This window comes from Neophocaena asiaeorientalis, unplaced genomic scaffold (assembly GCF_003031525.2).
Source record: "Neophocaena asiaeorientalis asiaeorientalis breed wild unplaced genomic scaffold, Neophocaena_asiaeorientalis_V1.1 scaffold147, whole genome shotgun sequence".
Taxonomy (NCBI): domain Eukaryota; kingdom Metazoa; phylum Chordata; class Mammalia; order Artiodactyla; family Phocoenidae; genus Neophocaena; species Neophocaena asiaeorientalis.
The window spans coordinates 6,261,250-6,285,910 of NW_020173758.1; the positions used below are offsets into that span (position 1 = coordinate 6,261,250).

Sequence of the window (24,661 nt, forward strand, 5' to 3'; positions counted from 1 at the left end):
TTTTTTTTTTTTTTTGCCTATAGATGTCCAGTTGTTGTGGCACCATTTGTTGAAAAGGTTATTTTTTCTCCATTGAATTACTTTTACATCTCTGTCAACAATTAGATGGGCATATTTCTTTGTTCTTTATTCTGTTCCATTGATGTATTTTTCTATTCTTCCTCCAATACTGTACTCTCTTGATACTGTACTTATGTAGAGAGCCTTAACAGAAGAATGACTCCTCCCATTTTTCATTCTTTAACAAAATTGTCTTAGCAATGCCAGTTTATTTTCTTTTCTATATAAATTTTAGAATAATCTTGTCCACATCTACAAAAATTTCATTCTGCAATTTTGATGCAAATGTGTTAAGTCTCTATATCAGTTTTGGGAGAATTGACATCTTTACTGTTGTTGAGTCTTCTAATCCATAAACACAATATGTCTTTTCATTTATTTATATCTTCTTTGATTTCTTTCATCATCATTGTTTAGCTTTCATCATATAAGTCCTGTTTTGTTAGATTTACACCTAAGTATTTCAATTTTTTGAGTGATTATAAATGATACCGTTTTTTTAATTTCAGTGTCCATGTATTAATTGCTCATACGTAGAAATACAATTGACTTTCTATCTATACTTATTTTGTATCCTGAAATTTAAGAGAGAGAGAGAAAGAAATGTGTGTGAATTCCTGGGGATTGCTGCATAGACAATCATGTCATCTACAAATAGGGAGAATTTTGTTACCTTTCCAATCTCTATGTCTTTTACTTCCCTTTTTTCCCTTGGTGCACCAGCTAGAACTTGAATAATTGTGGTGAAAACAGACACCCTTCCCTTGTTCCCAGTCTTGGTGGGGGAAAATATCCAGGCATTCACCATGAAATATTAATTGGAGGTTTATCAAGTTGAGGAAGTTCCCCTCTATTTCTGTATTTCTGAGAGTTCTTATTATAAGCAGGTGTTGAATTTTGTCAAACGCTTTTTCTTCATTGATTGATATGATCATGTGATTTTCTTCTTTAGCCTGTTAATATGGTGGATTACACTGAGTTTTTAAAAATATTGAATGAGACTTACATCTCTGGAATAAACCCCACTTGATCTTATAAAAGGGGAGTTTGCAAATATGATCAAGTAAAAGATCTCAGAGCGAAGAGATTATTCTGGATTATTCTGGTGGGTTCAGTGTAATCACAGGGACACAGGAGGAGTCAACTAGACAATAAGGTGATGTGATGATAGAAACAGAGATTGGATTGAAGCTGGAGGATGGGACCATACACCAAGGAGTATGGGCAGCCACTGGTGCCTGAAAAAGGCAAGGAAACAGATTCTCCCTTCATAGTCTCCAGAGCCAACCAACCCTGCCAACAATTTGACTTCAGCTCAGTGAAGCTGATGATGGACTCCTGACCTCCATAACTGTACGAAAGTAAATATGTGTTCTTCTAAGCCACTAAGCTTGTGGTAATTTGTGATAGCAGCTTTGTTCAGAGAAGAAACTAATACATCTGTGTACATTGTATACTTTTGGGTAGATAGTCAGTAAATATGTACAGTAAGATACACAGATCCTAATTTGAACATGTATATTCCAGACTGCTCTTATTCATCATATTTCTACTTTGGAGTATTTGATGTAGTAGAGTTGCATGATTGACATGTTATTTAAGGAAGATTGGGCTGCAGCAATGTATAAGATGAATAGAATGGAGGGAGATTGTAGTCAGAGAGGCTAAAAAGGAGACTACTACTAAAATCTAGGGGACGGGGACTTGTCAAAGGGGCTGGAAGTTAGACCGAAGAATTAGAGATGGGCACCAGGGCATTTCAAGGAAATAAATCTCAGGCTTTGGAGACTGACTAACGATATGAGAAATGAAGAGCGTGATGTCAGTGATGACGTAGAAGCATGAATAAGTAACAGGTTCATTAGGAAAGAAAGAGGATTAAAAAGTTTTCTAATAGGTTTTTCATCTGTCGAAAATGACTGAACAAGTTAGAGGGATTGTATTCTTTCAGAAGTGAAAAATCCAGTCAGTGCTTTTTCGATAATGTTAATTCTAAATCTGTGACTTTAGGAAAGCTGGTTCGTCACATCGTGCTAGTCCTTGAACACCAAAGTGTACCCAGGTGTTGATTTCTATGCCTTGAAGAAATCTTCCTCTTAATGTCACCAGCAGTAAGAGAGATGTTTATTAACATCCTTGTGAACTGATGAATTTATGTACTGGCTGATCAAGACATCCCTTTTGTAACGGACTGAAATTTTATATTTAAATTTTTTTCTAGCATATAAATAAAGCTATTTGCAAAACAACCATCAGGTGTTTTTCTTCTACTTGAAGTTCATATTCTTAAGCTAAAAATACCATTCTGCACCCAAAGTATGTCTTCTACCAAATATCCTCAAAGTTCTTAAAATGCTGCACAACCATGCCTCTTTTGTTACTGAGACAAGTCTAAACTCATCCTTCTCAGAGAGAGGCTGTAGAATATATATAGTATATAGATGGGATCAGGGCTGCTTTTTTTTTTTTTTTGTGGTATGAGGGCCTCTCACTGTTGTGGCCTCTCCTGTTGCGGAGCACAGGCTCCGGACACGCAGGCTCCGCGGCCATGGCTCACGGGCCCAGCTGCTCCGCGGCATGTGGGATCTTCCCGGACCGGGGCACGAACACGTGTCCCCTGCATTGGCAGGCGGACTCTCAACCACTGCGCCACCAGGGAAGCCCCAGGCTGCTTTTATGATTTGTTTTATTGAATATTCGCTGTGTGATACTATGCTGACCTCTGGATCATGATCCATTGAAGCTTTCATTCATTAGAAAGGGATCCTTGAGGGACACGTATGCGGTTCCCATGGGGACTTTCAGCTCACAGAGATCCTTTACTTATGGGAACTGATATGATGTTGTTATTGTTTTTATTTTTTAAAATCCTCCTGAGGCAGTAAGAACTCAGAGCTTAAATCTGGATTCTGCAGGGAGTTCTGTATTTGCAAAGTAGAGCTTTCACTTTGAAGTTATCTTTAAGAAAGCAATGTTGTGGCTGAACTCTTTTGTTCCTAAGCCCATAAATCAGAAATTGCCCCATTCTGCTTTATTATCATAGATATTTTCATCAACTTCCAGTAAATTGGATATTTTTCAGCATTGTAATTTAGTTATAAGCCTTTGGTTATCTGCAGTACTTCTCAGCTATTAAAGTGTGTAACATTCATTTGGGGATTTTGTGAAATGCACTTTCCAACAAGCTCCCAGGTGATAACTGTGCTACTGGTCCACCAACCACATTGTGTAACAAGAGTCTGTGGCTCATTTTTACTTGTAGATATCAGCTTATACAACATTTAGTTTGGTGCTTATGGCATTTGGTTAGTTTCACAATTGGATTGAACAACAATAGAAATGAATAGTTCAACCACTGGTTTTTATTTCAGGAAATTACTAAAAATAAGATGAAGAAAACCTGTTCAAGAAAATGGAAAAGTGCTTAAAAATGTCTAACAATAACTGCTTGAGTTTTAAATTATAATTTATTTATAGTATTTTTTTAAGATACATGGGCTAGGTCAAGAAATATGGATTAAATTTTTTTAATGATCTTTTTTGAAGATTTAAGAGCTTGTCTTTCCTAAAATACAGTACTTAAATTTTGAAATATTGTGAACAAAATAACTTAATAATAGACAATATTGTGATTTGTTTATTAAACTAACAAGCACATTGCATAGGTTTGAGTTTGCACTGTTTATTTGACAGTCATATTTTTGCAGTAACACTCAGTTATATTGCTTTTCAGTATTTACTGTTGCATCATTTGATCCATTTATTGACTCTCAGTTGGCATTGAATCTATTGGCTAAGCAAAAATAAAAATCTTATATGGGTCTAAGTAAAAAGGATAAGGTATATGTAAGAATTTTTGGCAACAATGGCATCAGAAATTTATCTTGAAATACTCATATCAGTTACTGAAGATAGAAGATTGAATGGTTTTTGTTTTGTTTCCTTTTTTTTCTTATTAAAATGTTTTATTTGTTTACTGAATAATGCTAGTTCTATGTTTCCTGTGTAAAAGGGTTAGTGTTGGAAAAACAAAATGTAAGCCATTAAGCATTAGGTTTACTTATAAAGTTTGTACTTTGGTATGATACCAGTGATCCAGGTCCTAATTGTGGGGTTCTATCCCTAAATGAGAATTAGCTAGTTGAATCTTTTTGGGAATTCCCTAAGTCATTTTTTTCTCTCTTGTGTATTTCAGAATCAAGAACTTTTCCCTACACCCTCATAAATTCTTTCTAAGCATCTTCCTATTAAATCTTCCATTCTTACTCTCCAAAGTAAGAGTAGAACTCCTTGAATACCTGTCTCCTTCCTACCTCCTGAATCTTGGGTACTGCTGTCTAGTCTGTCTTCCTTTGATATCAGGTTAGACCATTTCATTAGTCCAATTCTTTAAACCAGGAACTACTCTGTTTCCGAAAGAGCCCTGGGGCAGTGGAAGGAGGCACACAGGGCAGATTGGTGCTCAAGTCACAGCTAGAGGAGGCCTAGGTTGAGCTAGAAAGTTGGTTGGGTTTCTATATGAAATGACCAAATGGTGGCTTTGGATGGACACTGGGGTCAGGATTAGGTCATACTAGAAAAAATATGCGTTGAGGATGGAAGAAGTGATGAAGAAGAAGAGTTAGGATGGTGTGGAGATGGGATTCGGTTACAGTCAGGAAAGTGAGAGAGAAGAGATCAGCCACAAACAGAAGAAGCTGCACTGTGGCTGCCACTGTGTTCTGAATTCAAAACCAGGAATATTTGTAACAATGCAACTGACCTGACTTTCTTTAGAGGAATTTTAAAAGCAGTTTTTGTTTTTTTTTTAAAGACTCATGAAGGTTTTACATCAGAATTAGCTATGACTTGGCTTGTAATGAGGTGAAGTTAATTAGTTTTTTTCTTATGTCCCAGGCTTGGCTAGCCCAAACCTGACTAACCTAGGGCCAGGACATGGCCAAAAATAATGACCCTAGCACTGGCTACTTTTCTCAACAAGACTCTGTTCAAAGTTACTTCAAAGCACTTGTTCTTTTTTGGTAGAGGGTCAGTTATGTCACGCTCTCTTAGAAAATGCACTACTTTACTGGGGGATTTACTTTGAGTTGGTGTGTTAGCTTCATAGGATTTGATTTTTAAATGCTGAATACTTAAAAATACATGTTTTACTTCTTCTGTTTGAGATGAGGCTTTTAAGGAGTAATAGACACCACAATAAAAGCTAGCGTGGTTTCCACTGTCATTAAAAAAGGTATTTGCGTGAAGTGCTGCTTTTTCTTAAGGAGCGCTTGAGTACAGCATCGCTCAGCAACACATAAATCAACTTTGACACCTTATCATCTGTATATTCAGGTTTAAATCAAGTCTTTCCAGTGATGGGACAGATTGAGTCTTTTAAACTGAGCAAGTAAAAGGTGTCATGTTGTCATCTTCATCTTTAGGTTGACAGCAAGTTTATAACATTTTGGAATTAGAATTTTTTTCAATTTATCCTCTTGGGCCTCCAGCTTCTCAGCTTCTGTTCCCTCTTCATGTTTTTTATACCTAAATATCCTTACAGGGTCTTCTCTTCAGTTCTGAGATCTAAGGTAAGCCCCTTAGCATGGTGCACAGAGCTTGCCAGGAGCTGCTTCCCTTCTCCTCTCCTATGAAGCAGAAGGGCTTCAGCCAAGCCAAACAACAGTTTTCCATACATGCTGTGTTCTTTGATATCACTGTTTCTTCAAGCCCACATTGTTTTCTTTGTTGGGGAATACTCTTGCTGGCTAAGCCCTGCTCATCTTTCCAGATAATGTCTGGATTCTCAGACAACTTCAGTCTGATTCTTTCAGTTTGAGTTAAGGGCCCCTTCTCCTAGGCTCCTAAGCAAATCTTGGTCATAGGGCTTTAATATTGGATTTCAGTTGTTTACTTTTCTCATACTAACCTGGGAATTTCTTTTTTTTTAATTTATTTTTAATTAATTAATTTATTTTTAATTAATTAATTTATTTTTGGCTGCATTGGGTCTTCGTTGCTGCTCGTGGGCTTTCTCTAGTTGCAGCGAGCGGGGGCTGCTCTTCGTTGCTGTGTGTGGGCTTCTCATTGCGGTGGCTTCTCTTGTTGCAGAGCACAGGCCCTAGGCACACGGGCTTCAGTAGTTGTGGCTCGTGGGCTCTAGAGCACAGGCTCAGTAGTTGTGGTGCACAGGCTTAGTTGCTCCACAGCATGTGGAACCTTCCTGGACCAGGGATCGAACCTGTGTCCCCTGCACTGGCAGGTGGATTCTTAACCACTGTGCCACCAGGGAAGTCCTGGGAATTTCTTGAGGCACAGGAATTCTGTCTTATCTGTTTATCCCTGTCCTTTCTGGGTGTTTCATGTAGCTGATTTTTTCATTATCTGTGACAGGACTGAGTTTTCTTTCCTTGTGAGGAAGTAGTTCTTTATTACTGGGGGGTTTTGACCAGAGGCCCAAGACCTCTATTATTTATTAATTTAACAGTTATTTTTTTGAAGTATCCATACTGTGCCAAGGGCTGTGCTTTTGTTTACTACTACTGGAAGGATATAGATTCAAGCATCATATAAAAGGTTATGCTAGATGTAACAGTAAGTGAAAAAAGTTTGGAGGAGCAAAAAATTAAAGCAAGAATTTTTGAAGATACAAAGTATCAGGAAGGCTATTCCATGGTTTTATGAAGATTTCCACAAGGGGAGAAAAAGTTAAGAAGAGTTCGTTTTGAATACATACTTTTACAACTGGTATAGAAGAATTGCCTCATCAATTTATGTATCCTAAGCTCAGGAAACACTCCTCAGTAGTTTGCCTCCAAGAAGCAAAAAAAATCTGCCATGATAAAAGGTAGATACTGCCATACTCCTTAGTGAATTGGTGTGTGTGGATTTCTGGAATTTTAATTTTATTCATATATTTAAAAATTCACCAAATTTTTATTTTAAAATTTAATGTATTTAGAAACATTCTTTAATCTAGTTTCAATTTTAGAACAATGTTAGGAATGAAAAGTCAGTCTTGTATGTGGACAGCGTTTTATATCTGTAGTGGCTATCTATATCTGTATCATATCTATCTCTACATCTATATCTATGTATCTGTATCCATACAGGCTGTCTCAGAAATTATATCTAAAGGTATTTCTTTTTCTCTTTTGCTTTATTTGGAAAATATTGAAAAATGAGCAAAAAGTAAAAGAAAAACAAAATTTCTTATTTGAAAGTAGGGTAGGATATTATATTTAAAATAAAGAAAGCCCCTCAACCATTCATTTCTACCCTATGCTGTTAACATTTGGGCACTTCTTCTCCTGACTTCTAAAGATGCTCTTGTTAACACAGTGTAGTCATGTGCTGCATGCTGTCTTTTATGATAGCAACTTTAAAGGTTCCTTTTCAGAATTACTCTATCTTTGTTCTGCTTTGAGCTATATTTGTATTTATTTATTTTCAGATCATTTATTTTTTACAAAAGCAAACAAAGCACATTGTTTTTAAAAAGAGTAAAAAAGGGTAGACATTATGTAGTAGAAAACAAAATTTTCCTTTGTCACCGTTCTTCAGGGTAACTCATTAATATTTTGGCATATAGTCTTCTAAATAACTGTGAACTGTGAATTGTAACCTTTTTCCCTTTTGTTTTTGTTTTTTAATAACAAGGTCACACTTTCCACACTCTGTCACTTATATTATTCATTCACTAATGCTTTATTTCATGGCTACTCTTCCCTGTCACCACATGTGAGTCCATCCCAGGCTTTTTACTGACTACATAATATTTCACGGAATAGATCTACTGTAATTTAATAAGCTGTTGTCCATTAGGGTGTCTCCATTATTTTGCTATTAGAAATAACATTGTAACAAGCATGTTTGTATCTTGTACACAAGCGTGTATTTCTGTAGTGTAATACCTAGGTATGGATTTGCTTGGTTGGAGGGATTGCATATGTAAAGTTTTGCTGTAATTTAAAGGATAAACTCTTCTTCAAGACTTTCAACAATTTTTAACTGTAAACAGTAAAGTTCTGATTTGAGAATAAACATGGTTTAAAAGGAAAGACGGATTCTTGTTTAAAAGGAAAGATGGATTCCTTTCCTGAGGGCTCAATGAGACAGTACGTTTCAGGGAGGGTTATTTGTTTTTCTCCTCATGTTTTAACCTGGATTTTCTGTGATATGTAGAACCTTTGAGAGAAAGTATTACTCGGTCTCCCTGCTGCTTTACAAAAGAAATCTATGTTCTTATTGGTGACATCTCCCTGATAATGCTGTTATTTCATTGCATGTTGGTATTCCTTGTGATGAACAATAATGTTTTTGGTTGAATTCTAATCTGTACAGTATGGTATAGTACAGAACAAAAACTGTTCTGTGGGGTAATTTATCTTAAAAGAAATACATGAAGGTGACTCGATCAATAAAAATAGTAGCCCCAGATTGTCATTTTACTTACACATTTAAGTTCTTTTCTTATAACCTTGAAAACAGTTGTAAATATGTCTTGTTTGAATAAAGGAAAGCTTATAGATGAACGTCAAATACATTTTCTTTTTCCAGAAGGATCACCTAATTGAGGCTATAAACCTTATTTTTAGGTTATAAGAGTGGGTTTGTAAAGTTATATGTTCATGGCTTTTCATGATACCACATACAATTGGGTGTTTGGTACTTTTTTAAGGTACTATCTCCATCTAACTTAAGTTTATTCACCTACATCTTTGAGTCCATTTCACTCCAGCTATTTTTACAGATGTATCAAATTGCTATTTGAGAACTATATTACAGATTTCAAATTCATGTTTAAAAGACAAATTGGCTCACTGTCTTTATGGCTGTGGAATTTGTCTTAAACACTGGGAACCTTAATAGTTAACCCATTTAGGGCTATATAGACATATATTGGAAGAAGGGTTTTGTATTTAATATATAACTTTATTTATTGATTTTTTTGAATTTTATTTTATTTTCTTATACAGCAGGTTCTTATTAGTTATCCATTTTATAATCCCAATCGCCCAATTCAGCACACCACCATCCCCATCCCCCTGCGGCTTTCCCCCCTTGGTTGTTCTCTACATCTGTGTCTCAATTTCTGCCCTGCAAACCAGTTCATCTGTACAACTTTAAATAACTTATTTTGGCATTCAGAAAATGACTTTATTTTTCTTTAAGACTTCATAATCTTTCTAGTCTGATCTGCAAATGTCTATCTGCTAATCTTTTTGTCTATAAGATATACTTCTGAGGAGGTGATACTCACTTATTTCAAAGATTATTTTGTTTTTTTCTCCTTTTTACAGGAAACAGGCATCGTTGTGGGTCCAAGGAGACATTTTCCGATCCAAACTGAAAAATAGACCATCCAGTGAAGGAAGTATTAATAAAATCCTTTCTAGCTTGGATGATATGTCTATTGGTGGAAACTTATCTAAAATACAAAACGTGGAGAGATTTGGAGAGGTGAGTTTTTTCCAGGAAGATTTTCGTGTCTCCTTAAGACTAATGTTCTGCATTTCTTTGTTTCTCAATTGAACACATATAACATAGCCACATCTCTTCTCTGAATGCTGCAGTACTAAATTTTTAGGCATGGAGTCAACACCTATAAAGCAATAATAAAAGCAAAGAAAGCAATTATCCTTAAAAAGAAAAAAGCTGTAATTTAAGGAGTACAATTATAAAGGAGTCTACTCTGGTTTGGAAAATACAAAAAAGAAATAGAAAAGCAAACTTTCTCTTTTAAAATGGAAATAGATATCAACAAGAAAAATCTTAATGGGACAGTTGGATATTACATACCACAAGTGGTACATTGAAGCCTCAAATTCATGATTTCTAAAGTAAGTCCAGAGTTGAAAACATAATCAGGGGCAACTTTTTTTTTTTAAATTGAGACTCCATTATAAACAAACCACTTTAAACAATTGACATACATTGTCTGATTTAATCTCCATAACTACCTGGTGAGTTAGTCAATATTATCTCTATTTTATAATAAGGAAATTGAATATTAGAGAAGTTCTCAGTGTCAGAAACATGATTCAGTCCAGGTCTATCTGATTTCAAACCCATATTTTTTTCTATTACACTTGCTACCTCAATAAAAATGGTAGTGATTCACTAAGAATTAAGATCATGGGCATTTTTGGAGGTAGAAGCAACCTTGAAATAATTTGTTGTAGTTTCCTCTCTTGTGTGGATCAGAAACCCGGGTCACACAAAATTTTTTACTTGCCCAAGGTTACAGAGTTTTCAAGTAGTGGGGCCACCTTAAGAGCTGGTAGTCTGACTCCTAGTTTAGCTCTGTCTACCACAATATGCCTGAGGTGAAGCTAAGCACCTAGTTTATATTTATATTTTTATGTCACTAAAGGGGCAAAAAAGCTATTAAAATATTTAAGTAGCAAGTGTAGGTTTACATTCAATTAGGCAGTGACCCATTAGACATGGACAAGGACCCTGAACAAGCTTAGCCCTCAAGGATGGAAAGAATGCATCATAGCTCTGTTAGGTCAACAATTGGCATCCCAAACAGATTTTTTTTCACCAGGAAAGATAACAAGAGTGCTCAGAGATAGGGAATGTTTTCTTCAAGAGGAAGGATGGGGACTGCTGGAGGAACTGAGTTTTCAACTCTGTGGTATGTTCTCCAGGACAGCCACTGATGAAGTGGCTAAGTTTACTGGTTTGAGTCATCTGTCCTGACCAAGCATAAATCTTATTAGCCAAGGTCGTGTTGATGTTCAGAGCCCTTGTAGACCTTTTCTTGTCTCTGTGTTATGGTTTGGCCTTTTCAAAGCAAACAAAAAGGATCTGGACTGACATTTTAATGAGATAATGTAGCTAAACAAGAACACTTTGTTGCTCTGGTCAGCATTTCCTCCCCAGGTTTGAGTTCAAGTAAATAAGGCTTTTGAGTTATGACCTCTGAAGAGGCACATGTGAAACCCATCCATCTATCTGAGAAATATATTTATCTTGCAGGAACATAATGCTTTTTATATCATAATCTGTATTAAACTAACATCTGGTAGTTAGAACATTACATTTTCATACTTTTTTAGATCCCAGTTTGTTGAACTTGAGACTGATTAACATTTATTTATCACTGGAAGGGTGATGAATGCAATATGATTGAAATTTAAAATAAGTCAGTTTGAAATATGAGCACATATTCAGATGTTGGCTGTTTTACCTCGTTCCTATTTCCCACCCCCCAAATTAATTACTTAGCTCTCATTCAGAAGTGCTATTATTTTTGAAATTAGAGGACAGAAATGAAAGAGTTCAGAAATACTAGAGAATGATGGTGTGGTTAAGATTGTAGACAGTGACATATCTATGGGTTTTGGACGGCTTTATAGTTAGATGATGCTTTGTGCAAGTACCTCTTCTGATTCTGAGCCTTTTTATTGCTATGCTTATCTGGTGCTGTCTCCATGAATATGGGGAGTTAGTTTACTCAAGTGAGTGTAACAGAGTTAGTGATTCCTTTATCATTCTTGTGAATTCCAGTTGGGAAAATACGTCAAGAATGCTGCAAGGGTTTTAATGTTTCAAGTTCTATACCAATGTTCAGGATAGAAGCCCATGGAAATCCTGGATTTATTTAGTTTATATACAGAGAAAGTGCAAAAAGCCAGTGTTCTTCTAGAGGTAGTTTTTTTTTTTTTTAAGTCAAAAGCAGAGATAGCAAATTATTTTTTGATTTCTATGCCTATAGGAATTTTCCTGTGATTGGTTATTAGGAAGCTTGGGAAGCTCCGTAGTTACCTGATTTGGGGAGCTTGACTGTATAGTTTTTCAGTGCTTATGGGGTGGGTAAAAGGAAAATAATCAAAAGTATGAACCAGAATGATTCAGGCCATAGTAATGGAGTAGGTTGTGGCTTTAATGAATTCTCTTCGCCCACTTAGAGTTATGAGAAATCTTTTAAAAATAGAGGCTTTTCCTTTATTGAACCTGGTCTTCAGTGCTGGGCTAGGAACTATGAAATGTACACAGCCCATCTTGTGGGTCTGGAGGGGGCTCCCTGCTTCACGGCCCTGCCTTGCACTGTCCTTTTCCTCCATGGTCCTTACCTTGCCTTCCTTGCTGGGCAATACGCTTTGTAAGGATGGAGGCTTCTATCTGCCCTCATCATAAGTCTATTCCTAGCCCACAGGGCCTTCGTAAATATTACCTGAATGAGTGAAGACTGACAGTTTCACAGAAAACAAACAAGAATACAGACATGAAACTGGTAGTAATCCAAGCTATCCAAGGGTAGCATATGCTCAAATATAAAATAGTACCAGCAATAAGTGCTCATTTTGACATTGAGTGGCCTTAGGATCCATTCTGTATTGGGGTTATTAAAAAATGGCTTTAAATGGAATCTAATGCACTTTATTTAAAGTGCCAGATGTATAAGGAGTTAAATGAGGAGCTTACAGGGCAACAACAACAACCTAAATGGCACCTACTATGTGCCCGGCACTGTCCTAAGCACTTTATTACATGGATTAATTTTAGGCCCTAGAAGAGCTGTATGAAATAGGCACCTTTACAAGGTCCATTTCACAGATGACATAACTGAGGTAGAGGAAGTTAAGCTGCCCGCTCAAGATCACAAAGTACAGAGCAGAGTTGTCATTTGAACCCAGGCACTCTGGCTCCACAGTTGGCCTCTGACCGTGAGGCCTCTCACTGTGCTATGCTGCCTCTCCACTGGGTCCTCTTTGTGGCTCTAGTACATTTGCATACAGTCATTTTGGACATAACCTTAGCCAACGTGTCCTAATAAATTTCTCCTGGAACTGCAATTGCTTTTATCTTTTTCCTACTCTAGGGTGATAGTCCAGTATTAGCACACCAGTCAGTGTGTACTCTTGAGTTAGAGATATTAATTAGATACAGGTGCTGCTGACGTTTAGCCATGAGTTACCATGATTTATAAAATCCTTTGCCCATGAGCAGGGTACATCTTTAAAAAAATCTATGAAGTAAAAATTAAATCTCTAAGGCCCTACTTTTAAGCACCTTTCTTTCCACTCTTAGGCCCACTAAGGCATTCCAGGTCCAATCTGAAAGCCGCAGGGATCCACCAGAGGCTATCAGTAAGGGGAGTGACAGTACACAGATTCACCCTTTGAGGAGCTCACCCTGGCTGTGCTGTGGAAGGGGTGCTGGTGTCTGTGTGTGGCCCGGGGTTGGAAGGCCAGGGAGTTGGTCATGAGGCAGTGGTCCAGGTGACAGAGGTCTGAACCAGTGGCAGGGAAAAGGAAGAGGAGACGAATTTGGGGAGCTCTGATAAATCCAAACTTTTTATTGATCAGAAACAATTTATGAAGGTGACCTCTTTGCCTTTGTCCAACTTTTACATCTCATAGGTTTAACATCTGAGAGATGAAAAGAATTTTAGAGATGACCCAGTCATTTTTCCTTGCCAAATCATTTAAATCCGCTAAAAATTCCATTTTTGTCTTTTTCTTTCAGTCCTTAGACTTCTATTTTTACTTGTTTCTATTTCAAACTCTCCTTTTATGTCATTTTTCTATTATAACTCTTCCATCTTTATTCCATAGTGTGCTATATTTCATCTAAAATATCTTTTCTTAATGGCATACACAATGGCCTCCCTAGTAGTTTTCTCTGTTACCATTTTATTAATGGTAACATTAATAAATAAATTTATTAATGTGTTGGTCAGTAATTTATCCAACTGAAATCTATGGGCACAATTTAATTTATTTGATTTTGGTTTTCATCTTGTCTGCATATAGAGAACAACTGGTGGAATAAAATACATCTTCATATTTTATGCTATTTGTTCTTTAGCTAGACCATAAATAACAATATCTTTAAAAATTCTCCTTCTTTATGTGTTTTAGTTGGCTCTATTTTCCTGTCTTTATGTAGGGCAGGCTTGTATCCAGAAGAAAACGCACTGATGCTCAGACCCTCCAGAGGGTGACAGGGGGTCTGAGAACAGACCCCCGTCCTTGGGGGAGCCAAGATATCAGGGTCTTCCCTGAACTAGGCTTCTTCACCATTGCCAGCAATCGTCTGGCTTTGTTTCAGGGGATCTGCTGCTTCCAGAGTAGCTGAGAGCAAGAGGGGGGCTACACTGGGACTCTGGGGAAAGGGGCTGGAGCCCAAGAGCACACAGAGGCCTGGGTTAAATTCTCAGCATTTATCGTTTGTGACTTTGTTCATCATTAGTCATCATGAGGAATGAATTTGGTATAAAGAATGCGGTATAACAGTACCTGATGAGAAACATCTTCAAACTGCCCTCGGTCCCCCAGTTCTTGGGATTGATTTATGCCTCATGACAAATGGAACTCTATTTTCTAATATACTTTTCCCCACGCAGGCACTTGTGACCTAGTATATATTATAAGTGCCCTAATAAATACAGGGGTTGGTTATATTCCTGTCTGCATGACTTATTCAGGATTCCAGGAGACCAAGGTCCTCTTCTATATAGTTTTTTTTTCTTTTTATAAAAATATTTTTTATTGAAGTATAGTTGATTTACAATGTTGTGTTATTTCTGCTGTACAGAAAAGTGATTCAGTTATATATATATATATACACATTCTTTTTTTAATATTCTTTTCTATTATGGTTTATCATAGGATATTGAATATAGTTCCCTGTGCTATACAGTAGAACCTTGTTGTTTATCCATTCTATATATAAAAGCTTGCATCTGCTAACCCCAACTTCCCATTCCATCCCTCCCCCAACCCCCTCCCACTTGGCAACCACCAGTCTGTTCTCTATGTCTGTGAATCTGTTTCTATTTCATAGATAGGTTCATTTGTGTCACATTTTAGATTCCACACATAAGTGATATCATATGGTATTTGTCTTTCTCTTTCTGACTTCATTTAGTTTGATAATCTCTAGTTGCATCCATGTTGCTGCAAATGGCATTATTTTGTTCTTTTTTATGACTGAGTAGTATTCCATTGTATATATGTACCACATTTTCTTTATTCATTCGTTGATGGACATCTAGGTTGTTTCCATGTCTTAGGTATTGTGAATAGTGCTACTGTGAACATAGGGGTGCATGTATCTTTTTGAATTATAGATTTGTTGATATATGCCCAGGAGTGGGATCGCTGGATCATATGGTAGTTCTATTTTTAGTTTTCTGAGGAACCTCCATACTGTTTTGCACAGTGGCTGCACCAACTTACATTCCCACCAACGGTGTAGGAGGGTTCCCTTTTCTCCACATCCTCTCTAGCATTTGTTATTTGTAGACTTTTTAATGATGGTCATTCTGACCAGTGTGAGGTGGAACCTCATTGTAGTTTTGATTTGCATTTCTCTAATAATTAGTGATGTTGAGCACCTTTTCCTGTGCCTATTGGCCATCTGTATTTCTTCTTTGGAGAAATGTGTATTTAGGTCTTCTGCCCATTTTTTGATTGGGTTGTTTGTTTTTTTGTTGTTGAGTTGTATGAGCTGTGTATTTTGGAAATTAAGCCCATGTTGGTTCATCATTTGCAAATGTTTTCTCCCATTCTGTAGGTTGTCTTTTCTTTTTTTTTTTTTTTTGTCTTTTCTTTTTATGGTTTCCTTTGCTGTGCAAAAGCTTGTAAGTTTGATTAGGTCCCACTTGTTTATTTTTGTTTTTATTTCTGTTGCCTTGGGAGACTGATCTAAGAAAACATTGGTATGATTTCTATCAGAGAATGTTTTGCCTGTGATCTCTTCTAGGAGTTTTATGGTGCCCTGTCTTATGTTTAAGTCTTTAAGCCATTTTGAGTTTATTTTTGTGTGTGGTGAGAGGGTGTGTTCATTGATTTACATGCGGCTATCCAACTTTTCCAACACCACTTGCTGAAGAGACTGTCTCTTTCCCATTGTATATTCTTGCCTCCTTTGTCAAAGAATAATTGACCGTAGTTGTGTGGGGCTTTTTGTTTCTTAATTTTGTAATATAAATGTGTTTTGAATAACATTGTATATAACTATTTTTGTCAAGAGTTTGAAGGCTGTTAATCATTTACTAAGAATTTTATAACTCATATATTTTATATTCTTAATCCTAAAAATGGCTAAAACTTCTTACAGTAGCCACAGAAATAAAATAAGGGGAGATAGGTTGAGACAAAAAAACCCATGATTTATATTTTAGCAAATATTTTTCAGACCTGTACTGTGTGTCCAGATCTTTTCCCCTCCCTCCTCCTTCCCCAGGTCCTGAGTTCCAGGCAGTTTCTCCTACCTTAATCCAATCTGTCCTCTCTCACCAGACCACTGCTGTGCCCCCCGCCCCCAGTCTTGATCTCTCTGAGTTATTCTCCTCACATTAATCAACTGGGAGGAAATATTTACAACACATTCAAATGAAAGTTTTTTTTATTTTAATGTAAAGAGCTCTTAAGAAATCAATGTGCGGCTTCCCTGGTGGCTCAGTGGTTAAGAATCCACCTACCAATGCAGGGGACATGGGTTTGAGCCCTGGTCCGGGAAGATCCCACATGCCGTGGAGCAAGTAAGCCCGTGTGCCACAACTACTGAGCCCACACACCTAGAGCCTGTGTTCCACAAGAGAAGCTACCGCAATGAGAAGACCGCGCACCACAACGAAGAGTAGCCCCTGCTTGCCTCAACTAGAGAAAGCCCATGCACTGCAATGAAGACCCAATGCACCCAAAAATAAAGAAAGAAAATAAATAAATTTATAAAAAAAAATCCATGTGAAAACTCCATGTACACAAATAAAACAAAATGGGGGCCCTTATGGTTGGTAAATATAAAAAAATGTGCTACTTCTCTAGGAATGAAAGAAACACAGATGCTATTTATGCCTATCAACTTGTATGAGATTAAAGAAATGTATGCAGTATTAGCAAGGGTTTGGGGATTAAAAAGCTCTTAAACATTGCTAGTTGGAGTTTAAAATGGTGTAGCCTTTCTGGAGGGCGGTTTGATAACATGTAGCAGGAGACTTTAATCTAGCAATTCCACTTCTATGCACTTATCTTAAGGCAATAATAATAGGACAGTGTTCAGAAACCATGTGTTTGTAGAAGGATATTTGTTGGAACTGTTTATAGTGATGAAAGACAGCAAACAGCCTGACTTAGGGCAAAATATATAAAATTTGATACATCTCAACAATGGAATTTTATGGAGCAATAAAACATGATAATGGAGAAGATTTTTAAAATTTACCCTGAAACACTTCTGTAGTATATTTAAGTAAAAAAGTAGGTTACAAAGCAGCATGTATAATTCAACCTCCTTTTGAGAGGAAGAAATGTGTTGGTGGGGTATGTATAGATAGCACAGGGGAAAGTCTGGAAGACTATATGACAGAATGCTAATGTGTTTTACTTTGATGGTAAGTATGTAGGTGGCTTTAATATTTTTTTTATCTCTTTTCTGTAGTTTGTTGTTACCTATGACAAACAAGTATTATATGGTAAAATATATATTTTTTTTCTTTGGAAAAGACATGGTTTCCTTCTCCAGAGGTTGAGAGCTGGGACTTAATATATAATGTTTTCATTTTCTTTGAGAGCCAGTGTACCTAAGTAAACTCCTTAAGGAGCTTAAGAAAAAATATATTAATTCTGGGTAGTTAGGTACATGACTGGCTGTTACATCATTTTGTTGTTTTCTACGTGTTTGAAATGTATTATAATTTAAAATTTTTTCACCTTTAAGATTTACAATAAAGTGGGAGAAATAAACACATGTAAAGTAACTATAATATAAATATACTGTTACTTTCTTTAACTGTATATTTTAAAATTAATTTTTATTTTAGAAAATAATATATGACCACAGTTTTAGAAATAGCAAAAGTATTGAATTCTAATAAAAAATCAGTTCCCTGTCCTACCTTTCTGTATCCCCAGACCCATTCTTAAACGGGAGAAACCTGTAAGCAAATTAACTGCCAAATTTCTAAATATCTTTTTTTTTTGCGGTACGCGGGCCTCTCACTGTTGTGGCCTCTCCCGTTGCGGAGCACAGGCTCTGGATGCACAGGCTCAGCGGCCATGGCTCACGGGCTTAGCCACTCCGTGGCATGTGGGATCTTCCCGGACGGGGGCACGAACCCGTGTCCCCTGCATTGGCAGGTGGACTCTCAACCACTGCACCACCAGGAAAACCCTAAATATCTTGCTATAATGCTACTTTTAAAAGCTTATCAATTTCGGACATTTTTCTGTTGCCTCCTGGTTATGGTAGATAGGATTAGTTCTCCTACCTTGCTATCACCTCTACTTCCCCTAGCTTCCCAATATAGCTATATTATAATTTTTGGTTAAACCCAAATAATGTATACATTATTACAAATATTGCTCACAGTTGAGCTTAGTAGTCCACTATGACTGATTTCTTTGTTGAAGCTCCTTTTTTCCCCCTAGAGTTATTTGCTCTTTTTATTTGTGTAGTTTTCTATATATCTGGGAAAAGAGAATGCTACTCTCCCCTCCTCCCCAAATTGTGCCAAGCAATTAAAATTTTTTTCAAAATCTCAACACAGCAAAAAAATCTTACCAAGTCCGTTGTTTTCCTGAAGACAGTTCTGCCTTCCAACCTGGACTAATTGTTCTACAGCCCAAATATAGAGTTCTGACCCAAGGCCTTCTCTTCACACTTCTCAGTTGGATCCCTAATTTCCCTGGATCTCATGTTGTCTTCTTTCCTTCTGCTGAAGCATATCCTATAATCGTTTTCGCAGAAAGATTGTAAGGGAGGTAAATTTTTGTACTTCTGTTCTACTTTTACACTTGACAGATAGGTTGAATATTGCAATTTCAAGTTGAGAATTACTTTTCCTTAGAATTTTGAAGGCATTTTAGAGCTGAGAACACAAAGATCCTCCTAGTTGAATAGACAAACATGCTTTCCTGGCTTTCTCACTAAGGCACTCATTAGACAGTGAAACTGATTGTGGTGTGGATCCGGTCCGACCTTCAAGAAGCTCTCCTTGCCAATCTTATGAAGGCTTATATACTTCTTGATACCCCCTCATATTTTGGAGCCTCTTGGCTATGTGCTTGTCCTTCTGTCAGGCACACGTAACTGCTACCAACCCAGCATGTTGGGTGCTAGATGAAGCTAAGCTCAGCTTCTCAGGTGTTACTATCCTGCTTGCAAGCCTAGCCTTCAGGCGTGCCTGATTTCTGTTCCTGCAGGTTTCCTTGGGTGGTAGTAGATTTCCCCCCACTGAGATTGTATGGACAAAGATGAATAATGTAATCGATTCCTCGGGACTTTATAGGTGGGCATCTCTTAATAACTCTAAGAGAACCCCCTGACTTTGAGGTTCCATGATCCTGTGACTGTTAAATTGGAGTTCTTTGCCAACATGGCCCTTCCTGTGATCTTGGCTTGGCTTGCTTCACTTGTACTCATTCTTTAAGACTCAGCTAAGGGATTGTCTCCTCTGGGAAGCTTTCATCTTCATTTCTTTTTCTTTCCTATTAGCTGTGTATTTTGTATGTCTTTTTTTTTTTTTTAATCAGAGCTGTAGTGGTGGGGTGTGGTCTTTTTACCCAGGATATGCCTACTGAGCCCCAGATGAATCCATGGACCCCAAAATAGATGGCAAGGAACAAAAAAGTGTTTTGATTCAGGAATGGCTGTCAAAAATGACTAAAATGTCACTGAGGGAAGTGCGTTTTTGTACATTCTACATCAAATAAGACTTCTAGCTTTAAAGAAGAGAGGAGACTCTTATGGCTAGAAATGATCTTAGCAAATTCAAACCTTTTGATTTGTTTTCAGGTGAGGAAAAATACAATCTTTATGGTGGAACGTTATTGTGCCGTGGCATATATTTTAGAAAGAACATTGTATCTGAGGACAAGAAATCTGATTTTAAAATCATAGCTCTGTCATGAAGAGTTTAGGGGAGCTTAGGCAATAGTCTTATCTTCCACAAGCACCTCCTTTTTTCATCTTTAAATTAAGGGTAATGGTGCCCTCCCCACCACCGCTCCCTGGGTTGTGAGAATTAAATGTGACCTGGTATGCAAAAAAGACCTGGTGTGGTACTTATATATATTTTTCCAACTACAAGACCTGTTTCAGCAGGAAACACACTTTCCCAGTCTAGTAAGCTTGGAAAAATCTTGAGTGCTATTAATAGTGTTAAATGATGTTAATAAGTTACTGTATAGATCTCCTAAATTGTTTCATCTTTCACTTATGTAAACAAGCTATGGAATTTGCAGTGATGGGTGCTGGTAGCTTCTGGAAAAATATTTGTACTGTATCTATTGAGCCAACCTATGTCTAAGCTATATCCAAAAGCATAATTTTGTCTGCAAGAAAGTCTCCATGGTTGTGGTCCATTGTAACAGAGCTCCCTTTAATAAAGTCTACCACATCCGTACCCATGCTTCTTTGATTTGGAATTTGACCAGTGTATTTAATTGGTGATTAGTCCAGTGTTCTTTAGTATATACGTGGCCAATGCTGAATTCATAGTGTATTAAAACTATTTAAGATAATTTGTATAAAACATATCCATATACCGAGATAATCTATAAACTGTTAAGAAATCTATATAAAGTAGAATTACTCGTAATGACCGTTCTGTGGAACATGAATTTTTTTCCAGAATAATTTAGAAGAGGATGAAGATGTGGAAATGAAAAATAATATAACCCAGGGAGACAAACTACGTGCCTTAAAAAGTCAGAGACAGCCACGCTCCTCACCATCGTGTGCATTTAGGTAGATCTATTTGAAACTTTTAAATTTATATTGTACCTCCATTTGTGGATAGAATATTTAATCTTTTCTTTTGAATATCATCCTACAAGTACTATGTTTACCTCTCATTTTTTGGTTTATTACTATTTTGTGTCTTTTTTTTATTATTTTATCACTGCGGGGAGTAGCTAAATTTTAGAAGCTTATTGAAAGCAGCTGCTGCATCTTGATCTCTGGAATTCCACCTTAAACTGCTAAGCAGTTGGTTGTCTTTGGGACTCTTCAAAATTCCACTTGGAATGGACTTTTCTCCTGTGAATGGGTTTCCTGTCCTATGGTGAATTCTCACAGATGTGCCAAGCGTTTGTATTTAATCTAGAGTGTGCAGATAAGTATAGCATGCCAAGCTTTTGTTATATCCTAACTCCTTAGCCTTACTTTCTATTTTTGAGAATTGAATAAGCAATTCTTGCCTGTAAAGTTATAAACCATCTTGGTTTGGAGGTCTGATATTACTCATCAGAATCAATTGATGGGACTTAACTTCTGACCACAACCTTTGAAATCTTCTGATAATTCAGATTAAGTGAAAAAAAAAAGACTTCAGAATCAATGGAGGTACAAAAATCTGTAAATATCAAGATTCTTTATTGTAATGTAAGGAATGGCAAGTCCACAAATGAATATAACCAGAAGTGGCTACTTTCCTTTGATTTTTAAGTGAGAGAAATGCATAGCAAGAGAGATGTTTTGCTAGTATGATAAATGTCAAACAGACTCCTCACAGGGAATTTAGTTTTATGTATTATCTGGGAGGATTATAACACTTAAGTCAGGTTGGGTCTGGTCATACCATTATCTGTGCTTTGGGTACTGGTTTCCTGCCCTGAAAAATGAAGGTTTGTATAGCTCAAAGTTGAGGTGATTGTTTTCTATAGTAAAATGGAAAGGTGGGATAGCAAGTTTGGTACTTAGTAATAATCACCAACTACCACTAGGAAGTTGAGGAAATGTACCATTTACTGAGCAGCTGCTATGGGCCAGGAATCTTGTTAGGTGCCTAGTTTGGACATGAGGATTAACCGAGTTAACACAAAAGGTGTGCACCATTACCCACATTTGTGTTGGTTGCTTGAGGTCAGAGAGGTTAAATCACTCCCTAGCTGTTATTCAAGCCCAGCACTGTTCAAAGTTCATGCTCTTTTCACTATATGTATTGTCTAAGTCAGTGGAAGTTTCTTCAAGATCAGTTTACATTACCAATTTTTTTTTTTTTTTGCGGTACGTGGGCCTCTCTCTGTTGTGGCCTCTCCCGTTGCGGAGCACAGTCTCCGAACGCGCAGGCTCAGCGGCCATGGCTCACGGGCCCAGCCACTCCGTGGCATGTGGGATCTTCCCGGACCGGGACACGAACCCACGTCCCCTGCATCGGCAGGCGGAGTCTCAACCACTGCGCCACCAGGGAAGCCCACCAATCTTTTTTTTTTTTTATTCACCATTTTTTGTTTGAAACTCTTAAGAAATTGCATCATATTGATTAAAATTAACTTCAAACAGATTTATGTTTGATTTTTAAGAAATCATAGGGGGAGGAAAGGGTAAGTTGGGGTGTAACTTGACAAATAAAAAGGCGAAAGAAGCCAGAGAATCTTCACTACACAAAACTTTAGAAGGTTCGTTCCAACATGGTGTTTTTCTTTTTCTTTTTATCCTCAGAAATATTCTCATTTTTTGGAATTTAGTTTTTCTTAAAAGCATCATGACACCATGATCAAACATTTTTAACCTGAGTAGATGCAATACCACCTTCTGATGAAAAAGCATTTTGCTGTAAATGAAATTCAAGAGGAAACAAAACGACTAAAATAGATTTCCTGCTGGTTCTAGGGTTTATTTTATAAAGTGAATAAATACTAATATCCATTTGCAAGGTTTATCCCTCTTGCCCATTTAATAATTTTGCTGGTCTGACTCCAGATGATGTGACTTTTGGTCTTGGCTTAAATGTGTGACCCTGGTGTTGTGTGAACATTTGTCTTTGGTTTCTGTAGGTTGGAGGATATGAAAGGGCATCCAAGAGCAGTGTCCCAGCCTTCCAGGTACTGTCAACCAGGTTGAATTTCCAGTAGCTTATAAACAAATGCTACCCTTTAGATACATTTCCCAACCCTTAAGCCCATAGAAATAAACTGCCCACAGCTTTTCACTTTTAAAATTCCTTCCTTTCTGTTCTAGATTGTTACAATATGCTTTGTATTTAATGCTCACCATGCAAAAATGTTATTTTCCTGAGGTGTCTACAGGGCCGTATGGCTGTGGGAATGATGCCAATGTACTTGGTGTGCCCGGTGCATGGTGGGATCTCTAATAAACTACAGTGGCTCTGCAACATGCCTTTCAAGCCAGTGATAGATTTTGCCTTGAATTTTTAACATTTCTGTTATTCTTCTTTCCTCCTATTTTTGCATGTATTTGTTCCCTTCCTTTGTTTTCTAGTTTTATTTCCTTCCCTATTCTCCATTTGAGGAGGAAACATTAGTGTTTTTCTCTGGAAAAATGTTCCCTGAACACTCCCTGGTGGTCTAAGTGATACCAGGATCCAGGGTAGGTCTTAGTGAGGGCTGTAGAAATGTTTGCCCAAAACTGTCATCAACAGATGGGGAAAAAAAGCTGATTCACTCCTCAGCTCTGTTCTTATTCAGCTCTAGGTTTTAGGGTTGTTTAGTGAAGGCAGCTCTGAGATGGCCCAGACTTCTCCAGAAGCTTGAGCTGCTTCCTTGTACAACTTTTCCTGTTCTTGATTTAGAGGCAAACCATGTTGTAAGCTGCTGTTTGGAGGGACGATGATGAAGAAAAGAGTCTACAAGTAAATCAGCTTTTCTATAGCAGATAGGAAAACAGGGTTCCAGCTACATTAAAAGATTTGTCCAGGACAAAACACATTTGGTATTAAAACCATGACTGGGCCCTGGTAGTCCAGATTTGAGTCACTTTTCCCTTTTTGTTCACTCAGCAAATATTTCCTGAACACCTACTCTGAGTCTGGCACTGTGCTAGTCTGGGAATTGAAATGAGAAGCAGTTCTTTGCTCGTAATGGAGCTAATTTCGAGGGAAGTAGACGATATTAGACAATGAAATGTGGTACAAGAGCTGTGATTTACTATGAGAATATATGATGAAACTTGATGCTTACCCCGCCTGGGAATTCAGTGAAGGCTTGCTGTAAGAGGTAACAGCTGATTGGGCCATTAAAGGATAAGCAATGGGAGTGAGTCAGATGGAGGTGGAAGAAAAAGGTGTGTGTAGAGGTGAGGTAAGGACAGGAGAAGATGCCTTGGCAGGAAAAATAGCATATGCAAACTGGACAGAGGTGTGGACGCCGTCTATCCAGGCATCTCAGGGCATTTTCTGTAGCTGGAGAAGAGGTGTCTGGTGGGAAAATGTGGAGAATTAGCAAGTGCCAGATTTTGGAGGGTTTTAGAAGCCAAGCCAAGAAGTTTAGGCTTTCTGGGCACTGAAGAAAAATTAGATGGTTTAAACAGTGAAGCGACATGATTAGATATTTTAGATTTTGTTGGAGGCTATTCGGAATGTGAGTTTTAAGGAACCAGATTAAAAGGTGCTGCTAGGTGTCAAGGATAAGAAATAATGATGGCCTCTCCTAGGGCAGTTGCAGAGTGGAAAGGTAAGGATAGATTTGAAATATAGAGAGGTAGAATCTCAGGACTTGGAAGGAATGAATGCCAGTGTCAAGGAAGGGAAATGATCAAGGATGGCAGGATGGTAGTTACCCCCAGGACTTTGGATCCTGGATTTGAATCCCAGCTGTGCCTCTCGCTCGCTGAGTGACTTTGGACGAGGAGCTTTTCCTTTGTGCCTCCATTTGCTCACTTGCAAAGTGCAGTCTTCTCTACCTCTTGGGGTTGCTGTGAG

The 24,661-nt window shown here is 37.5% G+C and overlaps 1 protein-coding gene across 6 annotated transcripts in view; it reads left to right on the forward strand.

Moving 5' to 3' along the window:
• Positions 1-24,661, forward strand: part of CDC14A (cell division cycle 14A) — a 178,434-nt gene that overhangs the window by 131,486 nt on the left and 22,287 nt on the right. For all 6 annotated transcript variants that reach the window (XM_024751234.1, XM_024751233.1, XM_024751238.1 and 3 more), the window contains 3 exons: positions 9,342-9,501; positions 20,633-20,748; positions 22,779-22,826. In XM_024751234.1, coding sequence (XP_024607002.1) covers positions 9,342-9,501; positions 20,633-20,748; positions 22,779-22,826 — 324 coding nt within the window. The remainder of the gene's footprint in view (positions 1-9,341; positions 9,502-20,632; positions 20,749-22,778; positions 22,827-24,661) is intronic.